Source organism: Polyergus mexicanus, unplaced genomic scaffold (genome assembly GCF_030449975.1).
Source record: "Polyergus mexicanus isolate NDT 795.1 unplaced genomic scaffold, iyPolMexi1.0 SCAF_4, whole genome shotgun sequence".
In the NCBI taxonomy this organism is placed as follows: domain Eukaryota; kingdom Metazoa; phylum Arthropoda; class Insecta; order Hymenoptera; family Formicidae; genus Polyergus; species Polyergus mexicanus.
This window is the reverse complement of record NW_027223324.1, coordinates 3,923,944-3,946,488: the sequence shown is the minus strand read 5'-3', so window position 1 is coordinate 3,946,488 and position 22,545 is coordinate 3,923,944. Positions and strand designations below refer to the sequence as shown.

Here is a 22,545-nt window from a genome sequence, read left to right as displayed (position 1 = left end):
AATATATTTTGTTAATTCTAATTTTTTTTTTACTTAAATAAATATAATATACTTTGTTTCCAAAAATGTTTCGTTATATTAAATAAATTATTAGTTGCGTGCAATAAGAATTATAAGTTTTAAAATAAATAATTAAAAATTTTAATATAAAAAAAAATTTAACATTTATGTATTTAAAGATGAAAAATTATTAAAATAGAAAAAAAACTTGTATTTTTATAAAACGGGCAGCCATTTCCTTTTTTTCTTTTTTTTTTTAAAGTAATTTAGTATAATAAAGATAAAAAATATTGATTATGTAATTTGTTTTATTTGCATAAAATAAAAGCATACTTTGCTTTTATTTTACTATTATAATTCAAATATGTTTGCTGCTCGATTGAAATAACAATTTCTCTTTGCAAGTATTTAAATAAATAAAAAAAGGTTTGTTTAGGTTCAGTACATTTTCTTTTTTCAATGCATAGCACAGGATAATATTTCAATATTATTTTACGCACGGAAAGAGTATTGTTTCGGCAGTGATATGTAAAATAATTTGTCAAACGAGGCAGCGTTAGTAACGTTGCAGCGGCAATTTGATCGTGAATTAATGAGAAAATAACAAGCTTGTGCGCGAGACCTGCAAATGAGACCCGCAAATTTGCGGCAGCGTAATCTACAGACGAGAAAACCTATTTCTCGTCGCGAAGACAGATGTGACGCAAATCTCACTCGTCGCGAGCCAATTGGTTAATTAGCAGCGTCCTAAATTGCGACGCCCGTGACAATGGCTCGCCTCCGTCACTGTCTCCGCATCTTTAACGTACGTAACTTTGCAATCTATCCGACTCCCATTACGCCGATGCGTGGTGGTGATGACTACGGCGAGGCCGAGAAGTTTTCGTAAACACGTTTGGAGCTCTCGTCGCGTCTGACAAATTGAAGGTGCGCGTCGGTGCGCGGATTATGCAAATAATACGCGGATAAGAAGAACGTTTCTCGCGAAAATCTAACACGCGTCTCCCCCGATTACCGAGATATGCAATAACAATCCTCTCCCGACCACGCGTCATTCTTCGGCGGGGCGAGAATAAAAACGTTAACACGCCCAATGACTTAAGCATGACCTTCGGTCATATACTGACTGCTCATTGAGTCGTTAAAACGCCCACATTCGTGCACATGCAATGATCTCATCACTGAATTTCGCATCTCTCTCGTGCTCTCGATTTTATTGTATAATATATTATACATACGAGATGGGGAAAGAGATTGCGCGTTTAAGATGATGTCAACGTCTGCCATAAGCAGTTAGATTGATAGAACAAAAAATCTGTTTTTCCGCTAAACACTCTAATTGTAAGCTTATGCAAATCTTTTCAAAAAAATTATTATTCTTCTTACACGCTAGAAAATTATTTGTAATAAAGAATAATTATGTGAATAATAATATATACGCGCGTATATGTAAAAAAAAAAAAAAAATGCGATAATATAAGAAAAAATATTATTATTATTATTATTATTATTATTATTATTATTAATATTTGTGCATGGTTTTGTATAAGAAATAAAATTTTACGTATTTTATTAGTGACGTCATATTCTCCATTATGATATAAATCAGATAGATGTTAAATAGAAAAATAAATAAACTTTACGATAATGGAAAATGATCATGGCACGAATAATACCTTCGTGGCTGACTCATACTTAAATTACTAATTTCATCGTGTGTTCCGAAACTTTTCTCCAACTTTCCGAAAACTGATGATATCATCGCAAAATTTGTCGGGAAACTTGTTTCGCGACGCAAAAGGATCGATAACGCAACGCATACGAGAGACGGTCTTCCCTTATACTTATCAAACTTATCTGCAGTAGCCGTGAAAACGGGTGTGTCGTTTCGATCTCCTCGCGACTTTTACGATTCGCGGGTGGAGAATTATTACATCGCCCCGGAGGACGATGGTCGATGAGTCACGGTCTTCATCTCGCGAGTAATCTCGCATTGAAAGGAGAAGCTTCATTAAACGCGGTTCGAGGAATGATCGTGATTTATCGTCATGCCATAAAAAAAAAAAGCAGACAAACTCACGACACAGCCGACGACGATGTTTGGAGAAGACTGTACGCGCGTCTACGCACATGTGTCACTTGCCTGTCACAAAGTTATTAATAAACGTCATCCTGTCGCCGGCATTACGCCATTGATCTACGGTTAACGTCGGAGAGGCCGGTGTGTCCGGATGATCTGTCACCGGAGTCCAAATACTCCGGATATCTAATATTTTTTTATAAATTTTCCAATATTTTTCATATGTATCCTACGGTAAAAAGATTTAATGCTGTCACGTAAAATTGAGATAAGAGACTGGTCGTTAAGACAGTGATAACAGCTGTCTCTGTATCATTTGTCTCTTCTCTAATTTGCCTAGACGTTAGATAAGCTCTGCAATGTCAGCGATTGCTGTTATATACTCTCGTTAACAATTGTTTATCTGTGAAAAATATCTGAAATATTTGCGCTAATAATAATTTGTCTTGAAAAATCTTATAAATTTAAATCGATTGTTCTTTACCTATTTAAAATTAGCGAAATCTGTCGCTTCACTCGTTCCGATTCTTCTTCTCGACGAGATCCCGTCACCTATACGTCTACAAAACTCTCGGACGCAGGGTCGGAGCGGAGCGATTTAATCGAAAGATTGAGACGTGTAATTTTTATGTCAGATGCTCGATTTGCCTCTTTGAGCCGGTGTCACATCGCGATCGCGGAGATTTTGCCAGCCGCTTTCGCTCGAGGGAACTCACTTTCCAAACCACAGTTTCCCTCCGTAAACGTCGGACGTGCCCCGTTCGAAGGAGCGACGACACACCGGAGCGCGGAGGTGGATGGAGGAAGAGGAGGAAAAGGAGCGGCGCCGCGACAAACGTCCGGACCGCGTGGCGTGCGCGCATCGACTGCTAACTAACTTGGGACTTGGGACTTGGGACGGGCGCGAGAGGCGAGAGCGAGAGCTCCGGGTTCGGGGTTCGGGGTTCGCAGTTCGGGTGCGATCGCTCGTAATATCGCCGTCTCTGTCCCCGCTGTCGCTGCCACTGTCGCCGCACCTTCTCGCTCGCGCCTCTATATGCTATCTCTCTTCTACTCTTATCATCTTCTCCGCCACTCTCTCGCTCTCTCGCGCTCGTCTCATGCGTCAGAGTGGCTTCGTTCTCTCTTTTCTTTCCATTCGTATTACTTAGCCGATATGTACCGACTATATCTTACGTTAGATCCACATATATATATATACCTATACAGTTGGAAAATTCCTTTTCTCGTTAAAAAATATGCCGGTTAAAATTTTTGCGTTAAATATTTAATACATTCATGTGTCAATTATATCAACATATTGCTTCAATTTAAATCAAATTTTTTAATTGTGTATCTTTTTTCGGTGTCGGATTTAAATGGAATGCCATACAAATTTAGCTAATCTTAGAATCGATATTTAGTAATGAAAGCAATCAAATATAAATATCATATATTTATTGTTTTTCAACTGTATCTTGCTTATCTTCAGGCGTTTACTCCCAATGTATTGAAACGCTATAATGAAATATAAAGTGTTCCGTGTATATGTGGATACTCGAAATGACTATTCTATATTGGAATGCACGCGCTTGTAAATATTTTCACTTGGCTTTTTCTTATAGGATATGATGAAATTCACTATTTAGAACGCTGGACAAGTGAACAAGATTTCCAGCAAGCTCGAGAGAGCATTTGGAAGATTTGAAAGAATTAGAAAATCAATATTAAAATGTATACGGATGTACATGTAAAGTGCTCGTTTCAAAGTGATCATTTCTTGCGAAAATAAGCAGATACAGATCGATAAAATACAAAATTAACTTTAATAAAAACAAGATCAAATTAAATATGTTTATACGAACTTTCTTTTATTGTTTTTAAGTACTAGATCCATTCTTGAATTCCGATATATTAATCGAAACACCTTGTATATTCGCGTTTTTAATTTCTCCTATATTTGTCGTATATTAGTATATTGTGTAAAAGATAAAAAATGAATTTTTTAATTTCAACCAGCGTTTCTTAAAAACTGTACAGATTCGCTTCCCCTTTTCTTTTCTATTTTTCTCTTGAATATCGATATCCTATTTACTTGTCGCGTATCGCTCGCTAAGACGCATCGCTATATTCGTAATTAAAGATACGCGTTTTTCGATAAAACTTTGATCGACGCTCTTTGTTGAGCGCGGGGGTGGCGGGGGATTAAACAAACGGAGCGGCAAAAGTTGGCGAAAATTTATAGCAACCTCGTGTCTGCACTCGAGCGCATGCGCGTCGCTATGTCATCCTTCAAAGTTAACATTCCGAAGGTCGCATCGCCGGTATTTTATTTAGAATGCGAGACCCGGGGCCGAAGGAGCACAGTTTGTGTGACGGTTTCATAAACTTCTCGCGCGTTCACCAGTTTCACCATCCACAAGATGGAAATCGAGAACATGACCCTCGCTCTTTTCACAAACACCCCTCTCCCCTTTCTTAACATTCGACTCTCAAACATTTCTTGTGCTCCTTTTTAGTCGTTTTATTCAAAGTATGCTAGACTAAAATATATGTATTGTATATACTCGTCACAAGAAGAATAATCAAAATACTCTCTTGGCAAATTTCTGTCAAATAATTTATGTCTTTCGATTATAAATCTATATAGCAAGCTTAAAAATGTGATTATCTTGCACACTGTTATTTTAAATTTTGAAGCTTTCTTGTATATAACTTGTAAGAATTAAGGATTAGAGTGTAAGAGTTTTATGTGTGTGTGTGTGTGTGTCGTTGCGTATGGTGTTGCGTGATCTTTTTTATAATAAAAAATAATAAGTTATCGAAAATTACATAAATTATTTACAAAATCATGAAAGACTAGAATTTTATAACAAAAACAGAAATTTTATCAAAATTTCTTCACAATTCCGTTGAAAAAACTTGAGATTTTTCTGACCAAACCATTAAAGGACATCTGACCGTGAAATTTCGCTTTTATTTCGCTTCCGCGAAACGTCTCGCGCATGTCACTATGTGGGCAGAGAAACAGGTTTTCAAAAAACGTGCATACACACATGTATGACAGCATCAGGCAAAAATGCAGAACAAATAAATATATCGCTTTCTACACTCGTATTTATAACCAAATTTGGGCGATTATACTTATTATTATTAAACTTCGAAAAAAAAAAAAAATACCGCAACGGCAAAAAAAGATCATTTTCGTGAAACTAATAAGAAAAATTAATATATTACACGTATATCAAATCATCCTCTTAAACTGAATCAATGAAAATGTCACTGATTAAAACAGTGATAAAATTTCACCCGAGATTAGCGAGTATTTGACTTGATTTTAAGTGAAAATATTTATGCTTTTGCTTCTTCGTCTTATGTTTCACCGATTATGGCAATAAGATTTCATATAATTAATATTCAAATTCAAAATTATATGCATATTACATTCTTAAGATATGATAAAAAATGAGGAAAGTTCTTGGTCAGAAGGTCAGATATTTATTATATTTCTAATGAATTTATCTCATAAATAATATTATTATATATATATAAAGATGTATCTTTTAAAATATGACTGACTGAAACATTACCTAACTAACTGTTTCTTTTATTAATTGCAATGCTATATTTATAACTGAAAGCACTTATCAGTGATAATACACTGATTCAAGAGAGAGTAATTCCTTGTAATTTATAATTTCATAAAATCGCGGATAAATGACGAAGGCTCGTTTTCTCTGTGTTTCGAGAGATTGAATCGGAATATTCGACGAAAAATTCTATAAAAATCTTATATCGCAACGCCTGCTCGAAATTACACTCGCTTTATACGCACTCGGCCGTAAGCACGCAAATCGCGAATCAAAGTGATAACAATTGAATGTAATTGATAATAATCGACGATACTGGATGATATTTCGTCGACTTATTATCGGTTCACCTTTATACGATACCGTTCTTTTCGTATCTTCCTCTTCTTTGGAATATATTCTTACGTTATTTCTCCAATCGCTTCGCAATCCGGCGCGATCGTAAAATTCGGGAGAGCTCGCTGAGCCAAGATCATAAAATCGCGATACTATGCTCTTTCTGATTTAAGTTTTACGATGCACACGATGCACCGTGGAATTCCGAGACTGTGTTCTTTCTCTTGTGATACGATGGACCGACTGCCCATAAAACGACCAATATGCCGTTATATGTTCTCTCTCTCTCTCTCTCTCTCTCTCTCTCTCTCTCTCTCTCTCTCTCTTTCTTTCTTACTTTAGAACAGAATAGAAACTTTTAATAGAAACTTGCCTTTATGAAAATTAGATAATGAAATTTATAGCTCGATAAGATATAATCATTTATGATACGAACGTATATACCTCATTTTTTATTATTTTATATTCAAGTTTTAAAATTATCACGTAATAATATATGTTCCTATTAGAAAAAAAATTAAGTAAAAATTAAGTAAATAAAGTTAATAGAATGTTCACGTAACATTTATGTTTTAGCGTATACTAAAAATAAAAATTATAAATTATATGATACAGACACATGTCGACAATTTATTTATTTTTTTCCTCAAGAAAGTACCTCACAAATTTCTATCTTATTTTATATTCGGTTAAAAGATATCTGCGATATGTTAATCCTCTCTTTCTTCTTTCGCTCCAGTTTATTTCACGGTTCACTAAATTGTTTCGCCTTGCACTGATTTTATTTCAGCCCAATTCTTGTCTATTCACGCACGTGTGAATAGACAAGATATTCCAATACTGAAGGAAAATTGCCTCTTAATTAAGGGACCGGCCGATAGCGCGGTGTCGACCGGGTGTAGGAGGGAGATGCGAGGAGGGATTTGTGGTGGCTGCAATTTGCGTATTAATAGGGTCCCACAAAGGCAGCGGTGCCGCGACTTTAAGAGGTAATAAACGTATTTTACGAAGCGCTTTCTCCAGCGTAGTCGCAATTAACGGTAAAATGGAAAGAGAAGGGGGGATAAGGGAGGGTAAAGTGTCCCCGTGTTCGCGGTAGATATCTACGTTTATACCTGTATCGCGCGATAATAAATAAAAAGCTAATGGCCGACCGTACGGATTATCATTTTCATTTTTGCCAACGCTATATCGTGCGATCGGGCGGTCTCTCGCGAACGTTTAATAATACGAAAGCCCTGTTTGTGATAAATCTGATGCGTTATTTTTTTCAGGTTATTTCAGAAACGATATATGCAAAGATAATTTATATTATTTCCGTTGCCAATTGTATTGAAATAACATAAAAATAAATATATATTTCTATTACTAATATATATTATCTCATTGCAATAACGATTTCGAGTATTTATCACCAAATATTTTAATCGATCAATAGATTTAATAAAGCCAATAGTTGTCTCAAATAAAAATCGAATCCATACACACGCACACAAAGTTTTATACTGGAAAATTAAAATTAATGGTACGACTATTACGTAGAATTTAAGAAGATGATTGAGACGTAACTCATATATTTGACAAGAGTCGAGAAAATAATAAATCAAAGTGTGTTCACATAATTGATATTAAACTCTTAAATTGTCGAGAAGCGATAGAGAGAGTCTATTGAGAATTAATTGACAGCGGTAAAGAGAGAAAGGAATTTATGATTTTCTTCATTTTCTTCTCTTTAATATCCTTCGCGGATTTATTCCATCCGGCCAATCACGCGGTGCAATATGCGTAATAAAGATCTCTCCATTTATCTGGCTGAATCTCGAATTTTATCAGATAATCCGATTTCTCTAATATAATCGTCAATGTTATTATCCAATATTTAAAGCTACTATTACGATACGTGAGATATAAATGGCTTTTAGTAATATAATTTTTACATGTATTTTTGTAAAGTACATAAATTACAAGAATATAAAATTTAGAATTATTTATTTACACGGCATACGACGAAGTATAAGTGCTATAGCAAGTAGCATTGTACGGATCGTAGCTTCGTATTATTGTTTTGATTTTCACGTTTTTTCGTCGCAATTTAAGATAAAGCGTGCGATTAACATCGAAAGTGCTACACAAGATGTCCTATTCTGGCGATTAGTGCGATCGCGCGCGATCGTAATTAATCGTACTTTCGCGAACAAGTATCGTGCCATTAGTGGTGCAATAAGTATGAGTGCCATGAGGGAGGAAAAGGCAAATAAAAGTGGAAAAGAAGGCATCAAACGACAACCGTGCGATAACAATGAATAATTGATTATATTGCTAATTTATTATTTGTTATTTAATTAATAAAATTAATTGTTCGCATATCTAGGCGATAATGATTCATTTTACATTATTGATGTAATGAATATAACATGATCGATGCATTTTTAATTTTTCGCGATGGAAGCGTCGAGAAATCAAAATAAAGATTCTGGATGATTTTTTCCATTTGTCACCCTCTTGTTTTAAGCGAATCCGATTTATCTTCAAAGACGGAAAGAACGTAAATGATTGTTCGGCTGCAATGCAAGGGGGGGGGGGAAACGACATCGTGAAAGTTTTAATCGAAAAAGTTGTCTCTCCAACAATGCGTCATGACTGGTTTTAACAATAAGAGCAATGCGACAGTCGCAGAACGCCGGCTGCGCGTTAAGCGTTTTATTATTCCGTGGGATAGCGAGATATTATTATTGATTGCTCTCTCCGGCATTGATCTTCGCTGTTTCGCTAGCGTCTCGATTGATCCCTCGTAATGTCGCGTGGAAATAACTGGAATTTAATTTTTCCATTTATTCTATCTCCCAGAGATACGTCGGCACCGGCCGTTTCGCTATTAAAAAGATGAATAAACCGTGCAGACAACACTTTGCTATCTTCAGTATCTGTGTGTGTGTGTGTGTGTGTGTGTGTGTGTGTCTGAAAAATAGAAAAAATAAAACAGACTTCAACAGTCGAAAAATGCATGTTCCCTACACTGTCGCTTCGCCGTCGAATAAATCGAACAAATCTCTTTTCGATTCGAGCGAAAAGGGACGAGATAAAAGACAAAATTATAAGGAATGTAGAAAGCACGAGAGAGTAAAATCTCTCTCGCACGTCGTCGCCGGGAGTGGAGACACGGTGACACATGACTCGGTGAAGAAAGTGCCGTCGTAAATCGACGCAACGAACATCGAAATCGGGCAAGCGATGGTCAAAGGTTAAAAAAAAAAAGAGAGAGAGAGAGAGAGAGAGAGAGAGAGAGAGAGAGAGAGAGACGAAAATGTATAAGAAATTGTGATCCTGCCCTAGGACTTTTATCGGTATATATTGTATCACAGACGAAATTATACATTTCCGATAAAAGCGCGACGTAAGACGATATCGCTTCTCTTGCGTTTCTCTTCCTTTTCTCGGCCCGTACCTGTTCTTGCTTTTTCCAGGCACGGAGATTTTTCTCGTCGTCCTGAGCCGCGAGCTCGATAAGACGGCGAGAAGGAAGATATATATCGATATAATCTTCGAAGCCTCGTCACGTCAAAACTTTCGTCGGCTTCAAACGAGATAAGATCCGTAGTCGCTCGAGCATGCCGGAAGACATACTGCGCATAAATGATCAAAGGAAAAAAAGGAAAAAAAAAGGAAAAGAAAAACGCGAACGTCGAAATTACGCGTCACTCTCGCGAGGATATCTGGCGGTATTTTACGTTACATGCAGTTCGAGAGAAATCTTGAAGCCGACGTATAATATACAAGTCGTATCTTTTAAACTCTATTACATTGAAGTCGACAAATTTATGTAAAGTAAAAAAAATAATGACACTTATACGAATGATATGTTGAATAAATATTCGCTGCAGAGATCCTGGTTACCGAATTTATCTTGCTGCTAATATATCATAAATTACCATAGTAATATAGATATATTTTCATGTATAAGAAACAGAAAATTTCACAAATTACTGCGTAAACTTTTCGTTTGCCGTGTATTCTTTAATAATAAATTTTCAAGAGGTATACGCCGTTTTCGACATAAGCTGCTCGTTTACAATTACAACGGAGTATGGAACGCACGCGCGACAATATTGAAAACATCGAGGACAATTCGATAAAGAGAACGCGCGAGTTCGTTTGACTGTACGACTTTCAATTTGCGAAACGAAACCATCTTCGAGCCAATTGCATACTCGGCATGATATCCCGCGAGCATCGAACGGCTTCGAGCAAAACATTCAAGTGAAAACAGCCGAGTTCACGTTTTGCAAGAATATGGGAGTAGGGTTGTACCAGGATAAGAAAATACTTGTAAAAATATTGTATCGGTAATGAAGATTTTCAGAACTTTAAATCTTGTCTTCATCTTGAATGAATCTCGATAGGAAAAAAATCTTGTCTTGTGTCAATTTTATTAAGAATTTTTATTAATACTAAACGTTTGTTTAAAATAATATTTAATATATATATATATAATCTTTATAATATGTAATAATTTCAGATAATTATTACTACTCATGTCTTTCGTTTTTCCCCTAAAAAATCTCTATATACGTGTGTGTATTTTCTTAAAATCAATAATCTCCTCTTGACAATATTAGTCTTGATAATTAATTAAGAATCTTGTCTCGATCTTGTCTCGAATTTCGAGACAAGACAAGGCAATATCAAGACCAGTCTTGATATCTCGTCCCGTTTCCGTCGCAAAATGCTGTTGTTGGTGCAAAAATACATTCCGGAATACCCGAGACACGGAAAAAAGTCCGAACCAAACTTAAGAGACTCGAAATCTTTCTACGCTCTCTCTAACTCCGCCGCAATTTCCGAGTAACGATAATAAATGAGCCTTGGAACAGCCTTTGGTCGTACTGGTGTACGGCAGTGTATTTCTTCGCGAAAGCCAGCAAAGTGTGTGATTAATGTTTATGTGCTTTCGCTTATGTGAATTCTGTCTCGCGGACATAAGAAACGAGAAACTGCTGATAATGGCGAGCAACAATATACTGGGTTATCATCAATTATGTGGTGGATGATGGAATGTACAATAATATTCTTGATTTCGATCGCTGTATCCGAATAAATCGCATTTGTGATACAAACTAGACACATATAAACACGTTTAAAACACATATAGAATGTTACTTTGGGGAGACGAAAAAGAAATTACAACGCAATTGGATGCTGGTTCTACGATGTCGGCTTAATCGAGTCGGTTAAAAAAAAATGGACATTATTGTCGACCGAAGAGTTCGCAAGATTTTCGAGCTCAAGGAAGTCGTGACCATAGATTTTCCTTGACTCCGAGTAACATTAATGGCATTCTACGTCGAATCTATGGCCACCGTTGAAGCCAGAAACTATCTTACGATTGTCGCGCTGTAAGCTGGAACGTCGATTTAATCAAGTTATTGTGCCAATTTGATTCAACGAACATCGGGCCAGTAAATGTCCCGCGTAATCGAAAATGACACTGCCAAGAGTAACCCGCGAATAATTTTACACCGCTGTCTTTTAAGCAAAATACACAATCGCAATTATTTCGCGCAGTTGAAACAGCTGTTATCGCGCGTTTACACTATGTTTATATTGCTTTAATATACTGGATCTGTCAAGAGAAGAAAATGCGTCTGCTAAAATATTTTTCTTGTCATTCGTCTCCTTCCTGTATATATTCAAATGTTTCGAATAATAAATCACTTGACGTTTTAACGCAGCGAGAAAATATATATATATATATATATAAAGATTATATTATAATGGAGTATATATGTTGGGAAGAGAACAAGAAGAACAGCAAGCATTAATATCACTGCGCAAAAATGGAAAATAATCAACGCGAGTGCTTTTTCATTAGTCGCGTCTTTAAATGACCAACGATTATATATCGTTAATTAAGATAAAGTCCCGAGTATCTTGAGGATATTTCTCTCTCTGAAATCGATACTGTAGATATCTTATGCTGGGTACGATATCAACTAGATTGGATTGCATTGGACTAGATACGATCGCGCGCTAGTTTATTTCCGGAAAACAATAACCAGCTGCATTACCAGGCAGAACATTCCGCGAATGGCAATCGCTGGCTTAAAGGAAGAAAATTCAAGCAAAGAAATAACTGTATTAAATTTTCAAGATAAATTTATCTCGCCGATGAAAAATTTTCTTAGAAAGGATCACTAGTGGCTTTTCGGAATTTTCAAAAATTGTCTTATAATTTGAAATTAAAGCGCCAAATTATAATTATGATAATAACAGAGAAGAAAGTTTATAGTGACCAATATCTAAAATGTAAAAAGATTTAACAACACACGGCAATAGTTTTATATTAATATTATAAAAATTAAATATAGGATGCATTGGAAATTATGATATAAGCGAAGATGAAAGTGATCTTGAAAGTCGAATTTTTGGAAAATCAAAAATTTAACATTTAACGATATTAAACACAATACGTATGGTAAATTTTTGATTTATAATAAAATATACATATGCGCTCCAACTACTGTGCTGACTCTTATATGCCATTTCATTAATTCAATTTTATTAGTTTATTCTACCTTTTAATTTTTTTAAGTTTATATATACGCTCTTAAGCTTTTAACCCTTAAAAATATAATGGTATTTTATAATTGTCTGTTTACACACACGAATGGCACGCATGAATATTCGTTTATTTTATCTCAATGGCGTTTTCGTCTCGAAATAAAGCTCGCATGACGAAATGTATTTTTTAATCGTGCGTTTCAACATTCATTCATAGTATCTTTCGCAATCGGTATCTCGTGCAAATCCTAAAAACATTAAATCAGCGCGCGCGCGATTCTTCGGTAAACATTGAAATTACGCGTCTACTTGTCATTGAAGAACATTATGAGTCGGGAAGAGAAAGGATTAATGCCGGCAAACGCGAGATACAAAAAGAAAAAGCCAATCAATCTCTCTCTCTCTCTCTCTCTTTCTTTCTCTGTCTTTGGGGAGCACGCGGAGCTCTATTACAGGAGATGTAATATCCTCTTGTTTCCGTGTACGATCCCTCGTTTCTCGCCGCGTTCACGGTACGGTCTCTGCAATTGCATCTGTTTTGCTGTTGCACTATGCATACGCTGTGTACACTACCATAATTAGCCGGTTCTTCCAAGCGGACGGACGGCGCTACATCAGCTTCCGACGCGCGGAAATCACGCGTGTATCTCTGTGTCTACATCCTATTCATCTCGCGAATAGCGAGTCGCGAGGCGCGATGTAACTCGGCAATGTAGTCTGCAGTTTCTCTCCATTACGGAGTCCATCGACTTCTCTTTCAATAGGAAGATAAATTTTCGAGCAATAACTTTTAACACGGAAATCATTACGTTGTATTTAAAACGTCGACACGTTGCAAACATGTACTATAAAAGTATAATGATAAAAATTGTCCGAGTAATATAAAAATCGATACCTCGATATACGAAGAAAATTTTCAAATTACATGAGAAATACATTGTCTTTTTTTTTACAACACTTATTAAAAAGTTAGAATATAACGACATAATGATATTTATTAGTATAAAAATTATAAATTATGCATTTGTTCTAATTTTTGTTAGCGATAATGCATTTGTCTGTGTCTCAAAATATTTGAATAATTACACAATACTCCTTCCTAACGTATAATTCGTATATAATATTATGGAATAAAAATATCGCCATTTCTCTTATATGTTAGCACGTTTCACGATTACAAAATTTCTATTGCAATTTTTACTACAATATTTTCTTCGTGCAAAAAATATAACAGCGTATAACGAACAAACAGAATCTTTATCGTGAAAAAGATATTCATATCGCGCCGGATCGGGCATCTCGTAATAGGAGATACGAGTCGCGCCAATTATGCAAATTATGCGGACGGCAATTTTAGGGGTCACCGTCATTATCGATAACCGTATAAATACGAGCGAAAGGACCGTCGACATCGCCAACCCGGCACCCACGGCGTGTGTCCCGGGTCCCGGGTCCCGGGAGTTTGTCGAGAGACGCGGCGCAATATTCTCCACCGGATAAATATCGTCGTGCACGTGCGAATGTGAGCTATGCCTCCTCTCCCCGTGCGCGGTTTATCGATTTCCCGATAAACCGTGGCATCCATTCGATTATAGGAAATTTGTAACGTCGCGCTTCGTAGACTTGGAATTGCCAGTCACGTTTAAATGCGCCGCCGGATGCGTCGCGTTCTCGTACGAGCGGGACGCGCCGAGAAAACAGAATCTGATTGATCCGAATTAACATTCCCATTTGCATAAACGAACGAGCAGACCCGGCATCGGTCGATCCCGCGATGGAGGCGGTGGAGGCACGAACGTTGCCATGGAAAATTTTCATCCCGCTTCGAGTAACGCGATGGAGATGATAAAATCGGCGGCGTATCATAGATGCGTGACGCATCAATTTGTCAAGCGAGGTGTCCCGGGAAACTCTTTGTATCGAGATAAACTTCTTTTTAAAAGCTTTTTTGCGCCTAAACTTTTCGCACACGCTCTTGGAAATCTTTGATACCAAACTTGGTCAACTCGGTAACTGCTTTGTCAGATTTATTTTTATAATTTCCTGAATGCTCTCGATTTAATTAATAATAATATAATCTATCAAATTCAAAAAATTGAAATAATAATCTTCAAGACACGCAATGGTACATACAAGTGACACGAATATATTGAATTTACTCACGATAATTATGCATTAAAATAGAAGATTATTAATGAACCGGTCTCGCTATTAAAATTCTGCCATCGTGGTTCTAATGTTCCATCCGGCATGTCACAATGTACGCGATATATTGCCTACAACGGGATAATTAATCTCATTAGCATCCCGTGCTAATGACGCGTCACTTTTTACACTTTTATTAATGGTTCTTCGAGATTTCAACTTTAAAATAGTGTATCTTTTCTTTGTCTTCTTATTAAGATCTTACGAAGATCGTGGGCTTTACACGTATCGATCGTTTTCTATCGCTTGATCCGGAAGTTGTTTTTCGTTTCGCAACTGTTGCGTCAGACGCCTTGCAAAAGAGCGCGCGTTCCCAAAAACATTACGAGACGGAAATTTCGCGGGAGCCGCGCCCGTTGTATACGAAGACGAACGCGGAGTTTCATCGTAGGGCTTTCCTCCACCTCCTCGTGTATTTCGCTCTATCAGCGTCTGCATCGCGTTCTGCATCCGTTCCCGCAAAGATTCACTTGAGCGGAAGCTCTCGCACGAATGAGGATCGATCGACGAGAGAGAATGAGAGAGAGAGAGAGAGAGAGAGAGAGAGAGAGAGAGAGAAGAAAAAGAACGCAAACGATGAAAAGACGGGCCGACTGGAAAGAAAGACGATTCGGCGGAAGACACGCGCGGAACGAAGATAGAAAGAGAGAGCGGGGGAAATACCGATAAGAAATAGAGAGAATGGGCGACTCTTTTCCCATTTACTTTCGTCGTATCTCCGTCCCTCGACGAGGAATTTCGCATTTTTCGCGAACCCGCGAACGCGTCTCGACCCGACGACGAGTTCCTGAAATCAACCCCCCCCTCATACGGTCCTTTTGCTTCGCTCCGCCGATTCGCAGGACAACGCTTCTGTCGAAGCCGCAACTTTTTACACTGTAAAAAATTTTCTTAAACGATTCGGACATATTTTTGCCTAAATTTTTGGATCCGAGTGTCTAAATAAAATTTCAGACAATCTGTCTTAATCACCAGAGTCGAGTTTTTGAAAGTTTAGAAGAGTGTGTCTGAAAATTCAATACCGAATTCTGCAGAAAAGCTGCAGACACTTTGTCTAAAGTTTTGGTGAATTTTTTTCCACGCTGTAAGAAAAATTTCAAACAAACTGTCCAAAGTTTTTTGCGGACACACTGTCTGAATTTTCAGACACGCTCTTCCGAACTTTCAAAAAAACCACTCCGACGATTAAGACAGATTGTCCGAAATTTCTTTCGGACACAAATCTAAAAATTCAAACAAAAATGTGTCTGAATTCTTAGGCAATTTTTTTACAGTGTAATGTATATCTCGACGTGTACGGTCTAAAGCCTGGCTGGAACTCCCGAATAGAACCCTCCGCGTGAATACGCTACGCCTCGCCGTAGCGAAAGAGAGAGATTCTTCTCTTCTCGTTGAAAATTTATCGGCGCGACGCGCTAAGCTCCCCTTTCACGTGCGAAGAAGCGGATTTCTTGTCATCTTCGCGCTACCCTTTCCTCGGTTCTTAAAGAAACGATCTTATCGCCTCGATAATTTACGAGTGGCAGTTCGAGACACGCGTTCGCCAAATACCACATAAGGGGTTCTATTAATCCGCACTGCGAGTGCGTAGCAGGTTTTATCGTATCGTCGGAGAATGGGAGTTTGTTTAAATCCCGAGAAAATGAGCGATCTTCTATACTGCGAGCTTGAGAGATGCGATTCCCGTATCTCGTTGTCTCCTCTCTTTTCTCTGCTTTCTACCCCTGTTTCTTTTCTTTATCTCCAATAGTCAATTTCACCCAGATCGATTAATTTTCATCTTAATTTAACTAACCGGGATCATCTTTTTCCAAGAATTGCCGGGATTTAAAGAAAAATTAAAGTTAAAGTTAAAATAAAACTTCGTCATCGATGAAACAAGCTGCTAAGGAATTCTCAATCTTTAATTCTTTGTTACATATATGTATATCCTCTTTTAATTGACTTTGTACAACGGCATATGATTTTTATTTGATTTTTTTTCCTTTTCTCTAACTAACAATAAGATATAAATAATACTTGAAACATGAGGAAAGGTTGAAATATATGCAACACACATAATAATATATATTATCGATTATAAAAACCCGACACGAGTGCGAAACTAATTATCGAAAAAAAGTATTGCACAAAAAGATCCTAAGATTTATAATTTTTTATTATACGTATCGATATTTAGTGAATCAACGACATCTAAATACCATTGTTAAACCTGACATTCTCCTATTCCTATGCAAATAATAACAGTGTCTACGCAATAACTTGCGTTACACGATACATGGTGTAGTTGCTGTTGTTAATAACAGTATCCAACTCAACCCTTGCTAATTGTTGAAAATTCCCCGTATGGAGCTGGTGCTGCCGTATGGAAGTTTGTACAAACATCGGAGCAAATTCCCCCTGGACGCATTTATCTCGTCGTCGTGTACCCTCATACTGTTCCGCATCATACTGTTCATTGGATCAGCAATTAAACTGCATATTGTAAACATTAAATTCTCTTTTTCTATATAAATCAGTAGAGAAAGCGCTAAGCGATTTCATATATATTCGATAACATGATCTATAACATGGCGATGATCTAATCGCGCGATCGTCGAATCAACGTTGGCGCTTATCTTATGTTAATGTTATCTACGGGTCTTTACATACGTTTACATACGACAATGTTAAATTCGCACGCGTATTTTATACGCAGTAAGATTCTCTAGTTAATTTTAACGTCGATATATTTTTCTCTTAAATATTAAAACATGATGAAAATCTTAAGACTCGGAAAGATGCTCTGACATTTCTATTAAAAAGGAGTGAGTTTAAAATCATCTTCTACGATATATTTATTAAGAATAGGAATTATGGATATCGTTACGTAAATAACGCGCGCAAATTTATAATTATTTCATATTTACGGGAGTGAAGCCCGAGAGATGTATTTCAGAAAATGTAAAATGCTATCGGTTATCGAGATACATCGTAAAAAAGAAAAGACAGTCCTTGTAGCGCGAAACATTTATATTGCGACCGTGCGCGCGTGGCAAAAAGAGATTCATGTCGCGCGAAAAGCGCAGATATATAGCCACTTATTTGCGAACGGCTATCGATAGCTCTCCATCCATGGAGAATCGATTTTCGCGAGGGGAAAGGGTGACCGACCCGATGGGGAGGAGTGCCCGAGGGCCCTTCGCCAGGAGAGAGCTCTCGTGTAACGTCTTGATTAAGTAGCGGTTTGCACCCTCTGGAATCATCCTCGTAAAATAGGGGGCCCGCGCTCGTATATATATTTCCAACTGGCGCATTAAGCGCCGATCTACACCCGCGGGATCTGATTTATCTAAACGCATAATCCCCTGAAAAACGCGTAAACAGGAGAGATATATTCCGACCAATTCTAATGCACTTAATTGCAATAGCAGTTTGCAAATTTGTGTTTTCTTCTCAAAAAATATGTCGGTCAAAATTTTACACAACTTTAACACATTTTTACACAATCGGGAGAAATATTGAGGGAAATATCTCAATTTAATTAGCAAGAGGCATCGAGGCGGATAATTATTCTTATCTAGGGAGATTGGCTTGTACATTTATATTGACATCGTGTTTCCCCAGCAGATTATTATTTATGAAAATCCCCCGGGATGCTCCTGGCAATCTTACGCGAAGCTTCTGGGATACGGATTAAAGCGCTGCGGCAGAGTTTCATCGAGAGTGTATTTATTATAACAGAGAGTTTTGCCGAATGTTGTGGAAGAGGCTCGTGCACGTTCCAGAAGCAGTCTTCCCCTTCTTTTCGTTCATAAATATGAATTTGCTTCGGCAAGAGGCACAAAGATTTAATAACAAAGAGCGAGAGCCATCGAATTTGTTTCATTAACGGTCAAAACATCTCTAGAAAGGGGACAAGGTTTATCAGAAAAGAAATCTAATAGCCTCTGTGCGTATTCTTTCGTTCCTTTAAGTTAACGTTGCTTTCTTTAACAAAAGTAAAATTTTTCGCAACTTTAAATCGTCTATTATCGTGAGACGATAATTAAATAATACACAAAACAGTCTACATTTGTATTTTCCATTTGTATTTTGCGAAATTTACAATGTCATTGACGCTCGAATAAATATCGTCCGATTTCATTTCCAGGAGACACCGATAAAGTTTATTTAGCCGATAATTACGACGATTGCCGTTCCGCTTGGCGTTTATCAAAATATCGCCGTGACTTACACGCGCGTGCGGCGACAATGATAATAACAACGCTACGCATATATGTATTACCGCGCCGTTTATATACGGATCCCGGTAAATTTATCCGGTTAAATTTCTGGTATGAAAAGCTCCGACCCAAGGTACAAGCGGTGACAACCGGTCCCGCCGGATATTGCCCGCGGGCTGACACGTCAGAACCGGGAGAACGCCGGCGAGAGAAAATGTGCTGCTGCTGCGGCGGCCTGCGAGTGACATTGACCGACGAAATTAGCGAGTCTCGTGCGAGCCGATCGAAAAGTACCTTAAAACCACGGACCTTAAAATTGCGTCTTTAAATCTCTCGGCAAACGTATATCTTATACGTATCGATTTACATGTTGAAAATTATGTGTCGAAATTATCTGAATTATGTGTCGAAATTAATTTCGACAGATAATTTAGACGATTAATTCAAGTCATTAATTTTTTCGGTATACGATCTAAAAGATTATGTTATATCGAAGCTTATGTGTCAGATGTGGCTGATGAGTCTTTACAAGAAATCGCAATATTCTTAGCAACGATCATAAGGAATGAGTGAAACATTTGTCATCGTAAAAAGTGTAGTGGATGAATACTTGTAGAAACTATTTGGCAGACTTTGCTGTAGTCGTGTGCCAATCTAGGTGAAGAAACTTGGCAAATTCTGTAACAATACTGTTGCGTATTGTCTGGTTTTTTTTAGTTTTATACGCTTCTTTTCTTTCATCTTGTCAAACTATCATGAAATATGTATATTCCGTTATATTTCTATCCGCGTGATTATTTCTTCCTTATTCAAATTTCAATCGAATAACGCTTATAAAAAAAATAACAAAAATTTTTTTTTTTATCAATTTTTGATTAAAAGATTACAATTATTAAAGGTAGACATTTATTAAAACATTTTTTTTTTTAATATAAAATATTATTCAAAATTATTTGGATATTTTCTAATTAAAATAGTGTCATCTCAAAGTTTGTAACAAATGTATGCCAATGACGTTGAAAACCCACGTGCCAAGATTCTATTCCTGCGATCCATTCAAGCGAGGATATCCCCCGTATGCAGCTTCTTCAAAAACAATTTGCGTACATGATTCATATGAATAGCTTCGTATTTCAAAACCAATACAATTGGAGAATCAAATAAATGGATGAAGCATGTTAATCCGATAACTTCGACAAATGATAGAAGAAGATATAATAAAATATTTCAATTGAAACACACACATACACACACACACACACACACACACACACACGCACGCATATCCCAAAACTATATCGAATGTCTTTTTAATAACGAATTCTTTGGCTAATTTAAACTTTTCAATTTTTTCTTAACAAAAATGCCAATTATTTTCAAGTTTCTAATTTTTTCTATTATATATTTTTCTAATTAATTCATGATCTCCGTATGCGTCTATATGGTATCGAAATGTAAATTCACCGAAAGATTCAGAGAGATTCCAAAATTTAAATTCTATTAAAATAAACACCATTTGAAATGAATTAAAAAATATAATTTTATTAATCTTAATTCTCGCGAAATTTAAGAAAAATCTCTTTTTTCAATCATTTACAATGGGAAATTATTGATTCCTCGACATGTTCGCTAAGAAAAAATTGTCTTCAAATTGGCCAGAGATAATCTAGTATTAAAATAACATTCGATATTTTTTTGTGTATACTTTTGCGATTTCAAGTTATCGGCGCGTATATATGTCCTCGGATAATCGATGGGTTGTGTCATTAAAGCTTCATGTTATTATAATCGCTCGCGATCTTTGCACGAGCGCGGGTGAAAATCGTTTCGTCCATTAACTCGCGAATCGAAAGTATTTCGCGGTTCCACGCAATGGCGGGTCTCACGCGAGATAGCGAACGTAGCAATTTGCTCGCGCCTCGAGCCCAGAGGGAAATCACTAGACGATGTATCCGTTATGCGAGAGAGAAAGAGAGAGAGAGAGACATTGTGTGTAACAGCTAGGCGCTTAATGGTCGGAGGTGTGATGTACCTGCGACGAGCGTGCGGTGCTTAATATGATTGACAGTGAACGAACTAGTAATTATACGGACCGAGATATATTCGCGTAAGGATTAACGCAGTAATGCAGACGACGTAGGCACGTACATTATTAACGCGCTTACGAGGAAGCGATTATTTAAATCCGCCAATGCGTCTAGCAGAATAAACGTGCCGTTTATCCCAAACGTGACATCAGTCCGATTTCAAAATACGATGAATTTAAATTCAACGATACGCACGTTGTATTACAGTTATTAGCAAAAAAAGGTACGAAACGGCGTGTAATAATATGAAAAAGAATTATAGAAATGAAATTAATGATAATTAAATCTGACTTGATATGTGAGAAATTGCGATTTCTCGGAATATATGAAAAGTAACAATTGTATTATTTATTCGTCTTATTAATAAAAAATCACCTCGACACTTTTGCATTCCTTGTTCTCGTACGAGCACACGTGACGCGAAAAAACGCCTCGCATCCTTAATCTGAATTTCTTAACGTAATTACCTTTCAAGTTGCACGTCGATAAGGAACCGGAAAGAGTCCTGGCGTGATTGGTTACGGCCAGCAGCAAAGGTGTGGTCGTGATGTGAAAAGATTGCGATTTCGGCAAAAACCGCTTTTGCACGGTATAACTGCGAGTTCGTCGCCGAAATATCGGCGAATCGAGAAAGCTGTCGTCGTATTGCGGCATTTTGTCGTCTTTAATAATATATTATTATAATGTCACCGGAAACACAGAGAGCCGCAGTCGATTCATTCCCATGTTCGGTTGCGCGTCGTTGCAGTTGATGGCGTAAACTCGCGATGGCATTTTGAAATTCAATTTAATTAAATTTAATGTCCCTCCCTCTCGCGATGCACTTTCATTCTTCAATATCACTCTTGCACTATTTACGACGTAATCGTAGATAATTATTATATTTCCTAAATTTAAATCTATAAAGAGTTGATAAAACATAAATCTGATAATTATAGAGATGTGCCAGAGGAAACGCTCACTTTATATCCATGAGAAATTGACGCTAATAATTTTTGCAGTTTTTCAGGGAAATAATTTTGCATCGCACGTTAACAAAAAAAAAAAAACACTAATTTGTAAGATTATTATCGATGTCTTCTTTTTTCTTTGTGACAAATCTCTCTGTTCCGCTGAGAGAACGATCGATTCATACGTGTCTAAGTCTGCGAGACGCGAAAAATGAGACGTCGATTCTTTTTACGGGTACACCGCGACTGTATTAAATGATACGACAAGACCGCGATTATCGATGAACAAAATACAATATATAGAGAATCACAAGCTTGGATGACTCTGAATGCATTGTAGCGTAGTCAATATTGCTCCATAAAAGTACCGCACACGATAAACGAATTTTATCTGAAACAGATAATCGACTCGCGGACGGTAATTTATTTTGCTATCTTCCAAAAAAATTTCATGTTCCCACATACAGATACGGCCGATATGCATCGCATGACGTGTCATATCCGCCTATGTTAATCGATAATATCGAGATATCGTGCAATTGAATAGTAAATCGA

General features: G+C 37.0%; 1 protein-coding gene across 1 annotated transcript in view; it reads right to left on the bottom strand.

The window, feature by feature from the left end:
* Window positions 1-21,899, bottom strand: part of C3g (C3G guanyl-nucleotide exchange factor) — a 54,875-nt gene extending 32,976 nt beyond the window's left edge. Inside the window, exon 1 of the mRNA XM_070294437.1 lies at window positions 21,508-21,899. Coding sequence (XP_070150538.1) covers window positions 21,508-21,694 — 187 coding nt within the window. The 5' untranslated portion in view covers window positions 21,695-21,899. The remainder of the gene's footprint in view (window positions 1-21,507) is intronic.
* Between the last annotated feature and the right edge of the window lie 646 nt (window positions 21,900-22,545).